Source organism: Leopardus geoffroyi, chromosome C1, assembly GCF_018350155.1.
Source record: "Leopardus geoffroyi isolate Oge1 chromosome C1, O.geoffroyi_Oge1_pat1.0, whole genome shotgun sequence".
NCBI lineage: Eukaryota > Metazoa > Chordata > Mammalia > Carnivora > Felidae > Leopardus > Leopardus geoffroyi.
The window spans coordinates 26,668,846-26,677,723 of NC_059328.1; the positions used below are offsets into that span (position 1 = coordinate 26,668,846).

At 56.4% G+C, this 8,878-nt stretch overlaps 1 protein-coding gene across 1 annotated transcript; it reads left to right on the top strand.

Annotated features, from left to right (window-relative positions):
* The first annotated feature begins 5,828 nt into the window (after positions 1-5,828).
* On the top strand, positions 5,829-8,615 carry GJA4 (gap junction protein alpha 4). The gene is made up of 2 exons (XM_045476623.1): positions 5,829-5,947; positions 7,094-8,615. Exon 2 carries the CDS (start codon positions 7,114-7,116, stop codon positions 8,113-8,115), a length of 1,002 nt encoding a protein of 333 aa, XP_045332579.1. The 5' UTR covers positions 5,829-5,947; positions 7,094-7,113; the 3' UTR covers positions 8,116-8,615.
* The last annotated feature ends 263 nt before the right edge of the window (positions 8,616-8,878 follow it).

Sequence of the window (8,878 nt, forward strand, 5' to 3'; positions counted from 1 at the left end):
CTCCTCTAAAGGTGGGAGTCCCAGCCTCACTCAAGCATTATTCAGCAGCTCCTTCCATCTGCCCTGAACATCGTTGGCTCACCGGGGCCCTGGCAGGAGGTGGAGACTGCATAGGAGAACAGGAGCTGAACTCAAACAGCTCTGAGTCAGGGGAGACAGTAACACACTTGTCTCTTGCAGTAACCAACAGTTGGGGTGGTTCACAGCCCCCACCCCCACCCCACCCCCAGTACTGTGTGGTGACCTGCAATTTAGGGGACACCAACATTCAAGCCAGACTGGAATGGAAAGCAAAAGGGGGTGCAAGTCTCCACTAATGAGAGACACATTTAGTGACCATCAAAGCCAAGGCCAGGGGCCAGAAACCTAGGAGCAGTGAACCAAGAGCCAATGCAGGCAAGGAGAGGGCAGATCACTATGTCCACAGAACAGGCTGTGGTTCACCTTTGCTCTTTCGTGTGGCTATTAGTGGGGTGGGTAAGCCAACCAAGCTTAAAGGGCCCAGGGTTGGGCTGACACCCACCCCCCACAGTCTGAATCATAGCTTAACCACTTCATGACCGCAGTCACCACGCTGCACCTTGGGCAAGCTTTCAGAACGGCAGTCTTGTCATCATTACAATGTGAATTGCACCAGTCAGGGTCCCAGCAAAAAACAGATGGCACATTCAAACCCAGTAACTTTAGAGTTTCCTTGAGGGATATTTTTTCATGTTTATTTATTTTGAGAGAGAGAGAGAGAGCCGGTGCATATGCACATGAACACGCGCACAAGTTGTGGAGGGGCAGAGAGAGAGAAACCCAAGCAGGCTCCACGTTCAGCATGGAGTTCAATGCAGGCTTGATCTTACGACCATGATATCATGACCTGAGTTGAAAGCAAGAGTCAGACGCTTAACCAACTGAGCCAATTTGTTTTAAAAATTATGGGCATGATCAAGGAAACCACAAACGCTACTGCAGTGCCCTGGGGCTTGTACCAGGGTAGCCACGGACTGGGTTGCCGCACTGGAGCTGCAAGGATGCATTCCACCCCAGCGACCAAATAAATACCCCAACTTCACTTTCTCATCTCCTGCTCTCCTGCCAGTGGCTCCCACTGACACAACCCAACCAGGATCCAGAGAGCAAGGGAGCCAAATGAGGCAGCCAGTTATGGCTCAGCCTCCTGGGGCACAGAGCAGGGTGGAGAGTTGACCCGAGGGACAAAGGGACCATATTCATCCCAGCACTCAGAGCAGTACTACTCCTGGGGTTGCTGTAGAGATGAGACACTGAAGGTAACCCAGCAGTATGGTGCTAATGTGTTCAGTAAATATCCAGGCAGGAGGTTGCCTGCTGCCCAGGCCACAACAACGCCAGTCCCAGCCTGGCCTGGATGATTGCAAAGGTCTCAGGGAAGGTCTCTCCTACTTGCTGCCACACATTCCAGCATCTTCCAGGGCAGTTTCAGCTGCCTGGCCAAGGATGGCTTGGAGGCCAGAGCAACCAGAGGACATCACTGGCTAGCTCAGCACAGACTGAGCCTCCAGCCCCAGGCCCCTTCTCCAGGCTGGGGGTGAGGACCATGGTTGACAGGATGTCCCAGCCCTGTCCTGAGATGTGCCACCTTCGGCCTGAGAGCCTGAGAGCTGTTCTGAGCAGTGCAGCTCACTCTCCTGATCCAGGACACCTGGAGCTACTGTTCACCATCCAGAGTCCCCAGCACACAACGCTGTCACCACAAGGTGGCTCTCATGTCCCCTGGCCTTCTCTTCTCAGGGTACACGCTTCTATCTCCTCCTTCCCCAGCACATGAGCATTCACTGCAAGCCTCCTTCCCTCACACACATGATAGATTTAGATTTCACGCACACACAGCCTTCACAGCCACACCTACTTCACGAAATTACAGCCACCACGCAGCCCAAGCTAAACAGGAGATTATCTTGTGTCATCACCCTGGTCTCAGCTTCCTATTATGGATTGAATGTTTGTGTCCCCCCAAAATTCACACCTTGAAACCCTAACTTCTACTGTAATGGTATTAGGAAGTGGAGCCCTTGGGAGGTGAAGCCCTCGAGAATGGGATTTGTGCCCTTCGAAGAAGACACAGAAGAGGGAGGACCTTTCTCCCTTCACCACGTGAGGACACAATGAGAAGACAGCCCTGTGTAAACCGGGAAGAGGGTCTTCACCGAGAACCTTTTTGGACTTCCAGCCTCCAGAACCGTGAGAAATAAATTTCCATTGTTTAGGGCCCCCGGTGTGTGGCATTCTGTTACAGCAGCTTGAGCTGAGACAACCACATCATCTCGCACCTGGATTACTACAACAACGTCCCTGCTTCCTGCCCTAGCTCTGGGAAGCAGAAGAACGGAAAGGGGAGGAAGCGGGACTGAGCGACAAGACCTGTTGTGCTGTGTCCATCAGGCAAAGATTGTCGGTTAGAGGCGGTCACGTGGAGTTGGCTGGGCCCTTGACCGCTGCTTGGCTCAGTCACTGCCTGGGGCCACCCCCCCGAGCTTGGCCACCTGGACAGCTGGAGTGGACCTGAGAGGGCTAACAGCTGGAGGCTGTCAGCTGCCCAGACTCCCACAGCTGGGCGACAAGTCCTATCCCAAAGGGGGATGTCCATATTCACCGCTCACCCCCACAGTCCATTCTCGGCACCACAGCCCCAGTGATCCTTTACAACCCAGGTCAGGCCGGGTCACCCCCCTGCCTGCACCTCCTGAGACATCTCACACAGCCCTTGAGGGGCCTCTAAGATCTGCCCACCCCACACCTCATCTGCTCTCTCTCAGAATGCACCCCTTCTCTCTCACCTCACTCCAGCCACACTGACCTCCTTGCTGCCCTCAAGCAGGAAATGTTCCTGCCAGGCATGTTCCTGCCTCGGGGCCTTTGCACTCTCTGTTCCCTCTGTCCAGAAGGCTCTTTCGCTCCATCCTTTCCTTCAGGGTGCACATCAAATGCCCGCTGCTTAGTGAGACAATCTCCTCTCTTCTACTCAACATCAAAACTGCACCCTCAGCATGCTCAACCCTCCCTCCCTGCTTTCCACATAGCTGTGTCGCCATCTAGCAGGTTCTGTGTTCTGTCTCCCCACAGCTAGAGTGTAAAATCCACAAAGACAGGGAGTCTTGTCATTCCCTGGTTGGTCTCCAGGGACCACTGTCTAAGACAGTGCCACAGCAGCAGGGGATGCTCAGTAAAAACGTGCTGAATTAATACGTTCATATATGGGGCTGGTGCCCTGCTAGGTGCTGGGGATGTAAAGAAGACCCCGCTGCGTGCCCTCTAAGGGCCCTCAGTCTCATGCAGTAAGTGACGCACCCGGGGTGGGAGGAAGGGAAATGGGGTGGGGGAGGTTTAATCGGTAGAGAGTTTCAGTTTTGCAAGATGAAAAAGTTCTGGAGCTCTGTTGCTCAACAATGTCAATGTACTTAACACCACTACTAAATGGTACGTTTTTTAGCGGTTCAGATGGTAAATTTTATGTGGTTTTTTTTTTACCACAATTAAAAATAAAATTTTTAAAAATAGCCACCCAAAAACCCAAAATAAAACAATGCACCCAGGGGCAGTACGTGAGCCACTGAGGGCACCAAGGCTCACCTAACCCAGGGGAGACAGCAAGGGGGCTTCTGGGAGAAGTTGACATAGAGCATAGAAAGACTTGTAGGTTAGGCATGTGAGGGCACTCCAGGCAGAGGGAACAGCATGGGCACAAGTAGAGCGCTCAGAGAACTACAGTAATGGAGTATGGCTCAATCACATAGTGAAAGGGGGAGAGGGATAAGGCTGGAGGCCAGGAGACCCACTGAGAGCACACTGAGACAGTGGCCTAAACAGGGTCAGGGCAGTGGGAAGACAGGGAGGTGTGGGGTTTCAAGGATGCCTTGTCCTCTCCACCTGCTCCTCTCTCCCTCCTGGAGAGGGGATCAGAAAGGCTTGGGAGAGCCTGGGCCCAGCAGCAGGAGAGGAACTCAGAACGAGGCTGTCTTGGGGGCGTGGTAAGAACCCGCCTCCAGGGACCTCCGTTCTCATGCCCTCCGAGGTCAGAACTAAGTGGGCGCAGTTGTCAGCTTTGGAAATCCGGGAGGAGGCTCTGCTCAGCCTGGCCCTGAGGGACAGGCCTGGAAGGAGAAGCAAGCTCAGTCTGATCCTGAAGTTTTGAGGTCTGAGCCAGGCCCAGCACACTTGCTGCCCCAGAAGTCTGCTTGCCAGGGCTGAGGGCAGGACCCTCAGGGACCCAGCCCTGGGGCACTGGGAGTCCAAGGACTGAAGCCTGCTGCAGAAAACCTGCTGCAGAAAAACCAGGACCGTTCCACCACCTGCCCCAGGCCTCAGCCCCCACCTGCCACCTTTCCTTTCCTTAGCTGTCCTGCCCCCCACCACTCCACTCTGGGTCTCCTTGCCCTCAGTCCTCTCTGCTCCCATTAAGACCAACCCACAGACTCTTTTTGTCACAACTGTTTCTTCACGACATTTTTAGCCACTGCTCACTTGAAAACTCCTTGTGTACCACTATGCTATGTGCTGATTGGATCTCCTATCAACTCCACACAGTAGGAACAATCACCATCCCCATTCTACAGAGGAAGAAACTGAGGCACAGGGGTTTAAGCAACTTGCCTAAAGGCACAGGAGTCCTCAGCAAAGTCTCAACTTCTAGATTCTTTGGCCTCCTCCCAGTAAAGTCTCAGCACCCTAGGGGCAGCAGCCAAGGTCTCGAGACCTTGCAACCCAGGCTCTTGCTCACACTGTTCCTTCTGCCTAGAATGTTCCCCCTTGCACCCCCTTCAACCGGCTAATTTAGTCTTCTCAGGAAACGTCCCTAACCAAGTCCCCTCTGAGTCACCCTGTAGTCCTCCCGAGAACCTTCCAGATTTGCTACTTTACTCTTACCCAAGGGCTGATATGCTCAATTCCGGCCTCCTGTAGCAGCCAGTGAAAGTGGGAGACCAGAGACCACACCTGGCTGGCTATGGTCAACCCCCCAGCTCCACTTACAATGTTTGCAGCACAGCAGACCCTCATTAACTTTCATCGACAGGGCGATGCCTGAATGAAGGATGGCAGGTTCTGCCCCCCCCCTTTTTCATTCCTTTGGGAGCCCCCTCCCCATTTAGAGGCATGAGCAAGGGATCCAAGCTAAAGGTGGAGAGCCCCTCCTCTTCAGTCTCCAGTGATCTATGGGAGTTGCTTAGGGACCTCTGATCGCCTGCCCAGGAGTGGAGATGTTTGAGAATTCCTCAAGAATTCAGGCTGGGTTGAGAGCCCAGCTCCACCACGGACTCTAGGGAGGGCAGATATAACCCCTCTCTCCCGATGTGGTCCCCCACGTCCTGATGAGCCTCGACTGCCAAATCCCGGCACAGTGCGGGGCACACGGTGGCGCCCTGAAAAATGAGTGGTCTTCTCCCTTTTTTCTGACCAAGGGCAAGAGGACCCCATGGTCAAGGAAAGGTCCTTCCCTGGAGGCCCCCACACCCTCATCCGCATCTGCCCATCCCTCACAGCCCTCAGGTCAGTTGCAGGATCAGAAAGTTCTCGCTGTGATCCTTTCAAATCCAGCCACCTGGGAAAGGTTTGGCCCTGCAGAACTCCTGTTCCGGAGCCAAAGAAACTGAGGCTGGGAGGGTTCCGGGCCGGAACACCGCGCAGAAGGCGAAGAAAGGGAGCCAGAGGCCTCTCAAGCCCCCTCCGCCTCCTAACTCCCAGGGCCAGTCCCGGGGCCCTTTCCTTAAGCGTCGCTACAGGGAGTCGGCACCTCCTGGTCCCCGCCCCCGGCTCTGAGAAGCGCCCCGCCGCCCTCCCGTGGCGTTTCCTGCCCCCACCCCGCCCCTCCGCGCTATTTAAGGCGCCCCCGCCGTCCGGCGCCGTCCAGCAGGGCTCCCGCGGGCGCCGCTCCGCCGTCGCTCTAACCCCGCCGCCACCTGGGCCACCCGGCAGGCAGGCGGTGAGTTGGGCTTGGGGGTGGGGAGGGCCAGGACGCCACCTGCTAACGAGCGAGCGGGGCGGGGGGAGGGAGACGCCTCCGCCACCGGCCACTCGGCTGCCACGGGCTGAGGGTTGCTGGGGGTCGGGGGAGGCGCGACGGCTGCGGGCCAGGCTCTCTGCTAAGCCACGTTACTGGCTTCTTTCACTGTATCCTTATAACCCTAGGAGGTGGGAGTATTATTTCCATTTTACAGGAGAGGAGACTGAGGTGCTAAGGTTGACGCTTACCCAGGGTTAGTTAGCAAAAGGGAGCCAGGACCAAAGTCTGATTCCAGAGCCTGGCTCTGAAGAGCTTTGCTCTTTGAAGAAGCGCCTCCCCTGCCCCCTTCCCTGCATTTCTTCCCCCAGCTCTCTGCCCACCCACCTCCCCCATACCCCGTGTTCTGGGAACTTGGTGGCCTATGCCTCCACCCTGCTATGACAGTTCTTTTAAGAGTCTAGACTTTATCAACAACAGCTTGGGGGCCCAGGGGGTATGGAGGAAGGGGGTAGGATCAGTGTCCATACTTAAGTGGCAGGTGGTCACTATTGTTGACAGGTGGAACTAATGCAGGATGTTGCCTTTAGCATCTAACACCCTTCCCACCTGCCCCTTACCACAGCTCAAAGGTTAGAGTGAGGTCAGCTGGGTGACTTACCATGGGCAGGGGGGCAGGGACCTGAGGTTTTGGGCCCCCTGAGAAGCTGAAGATAGCACCACCACTGCCCACAGTCAGGGACAGCCAGCCCATCATGGGCAAAAGGAAGGAGGGGCATAGCACAGCCATGTGACCTGGGGTAAGTTCCTCAGATTCTGTTCCCAGAATCTGTTGAGGCTCAGGAGCCTCAATATGATCCAAATCTTGAGCTGTGTTATCCTGGGACTCGGCCTGGGAACAAAAGGGATACAGAGGTATGACAAAACAAGGACCTAGTAGCCATCATCCAAAGATCAGCTTTTAGTCCTGACCACCCTGCTGGCTGTGAGCCCCCAAGCCAGTCCCTTCCCCTCCTTGAGCCTCAGTGTCCCTGTAGGTAGAATGGGTGTGGCCAACCTCCCTGCAAGCTTGTTGCCAGGACAACTGAGAAGGATGTCATGCTGACTGTGTCCTCTATCTCCCTGCAGACGGAGGAGGCCGGGTAGCCATGGGTGACTGGGGCTTCCTCGAGAAGCTGCTGGACCAAGTCCAGGAGCACTCGACTGTAGTGGGCAAGATCTGGCTGACGGTGCTTTTCATCTTCCGCATCCTCATCCTGGGCTTGGCTGGCGAGTCCGTGTGGGGCGACGAGCAGTCAGATTTCGAGTGTAACACGGCCCAGCCGGGCTGCACCAATGTCTGCTATGACCAGGCCTTCCCCATCTCCCACATCCGCTACTGGGTGCTGCAGTTCCTTTTTGTCAGCACACCCACCCTGGTCTACCTGGGCCACGTCATCTATCTGTCCCGGCGTGAAGAGCGGCTGCGGCAGAAGGAGGGGGAGCTGCGGGCGCTGCCAGCCAAGGACCCACGCGTGGAGCGAGCACTGGCAGCCATAGAGCGTCAGATGGCCAAGATCTCGGTGGCAGAGGACGGCCGCCTGCGGATCCGCGGGGCGCTCATGGGCACCTACGTGGCCAGCGTGCTCTGCAAAAGTGTGCTGGAGGCAGGATTCCTGTATGGCCAGTGGCGTCTCTATGGCTGGACCATGGAGCCAGTGTTCGTGTGCCAGCGCGCCCCCTGCCCCTACCTCGTAGACTGCTTCGTCTCGCGCCCCACAGAGAAGACTATCTTCATCATCTTCATGCTGGTGGTCGGACTCATCTCCTTGGTGCTCAACCTGCTGGAGCTGGGACACCTGCTGTGCCGCTGCCTCAGCCGGGGGGTGAGGGCCCGGCAGGACCAGGATGTGCCCCCGGCCCAGCGCACCTCCTCGGAGCCCTACTCTGACCAGGTCTTCTTCTACCTCCCCGTGGGCGAGGGCCCCTCGTCCCCACCTTGCCCTACCTACAATGGGCTCTCATCCAGTGAGCAGAACTGGGCCAACCTGACTACGGAGGAGAGGCTGGCTTCTTCCAGGGCCCCCCTCTTCCTGGACCCGCCTCCCGAGAGTGGCCAGAAATCCCCCAGTCGCCCCAGCAGCTCTGCTTCCAAGAAGCAGTATGTGTAGGGGGCTGGGGCTTATGTCACCCAACAGAGGGGCCCAGGGAAGTCTGGCTGCCTTGGATGCCCTCTCCCTAAAGACTGCAGGAAAGAGGGGAGCAAGGGAAGCAGATGCTTGCTGGCCAGGAGCCCTCATTGCAGATTGTGTTTGAGCATCTGGGGCCTTCCTGGTGACCAGAGGGGCACCATGGATCCCCCTCCAGAACATGACTCTGCCACAGGCACAGACAAAGCCAGCTTGGGGTGCTCCAGACCAAGGGCCTTGTGGGGCCTCTGGACTTTTTCACCTGGTTCAGAGCAACCCGGAGCCAATTTACCCCTCCCTCATGAAAGATTCACCTCTGCCCACGTTGTCCTCACAGGAAAGGGCTGGTTGAGGCTGCTGGGTCAGAGAGCTCACACACAGCCTGTGCTGGATCTGGCCCTGTCGAGGGGACTGGTGTCTCGTTCTCACTCCTTCCTAGTTCCACTGTTTATGCTTCTAAAATAAACAAGACTTGGTCACAAGCTACGTGTGTCCTGATGCTGTCGTGATGTGCCTCCTGGGAGGTTGGGGGGCAGTCGCCTGGCCCGGCTTCCTTTTCTTTGCAGTCTCGTATGATCCGTCTTTGGCCTCTGCAACCCCAACTCCACCCAGCGTCTTAAACCCTCAAACCCCTACATCCTGCCTCTCAGCAGCCCTGAGTCCTGAACGCTCACCTTTTGAAATGCCTCTACCACGCAGCCCCTCACAATGGCCAAAGCCCCTGCCTGTCCTCATCCTGCCCCAT

Coding starts and splice junctions, on each gene's coding strand:
- GJA4 (XM_045476623.1), top strand. CDS start 7,114: ATGGGTGACTGGGGCTTCCTCGAGAAGCTGCTGGACCAAGTCCAGGAG.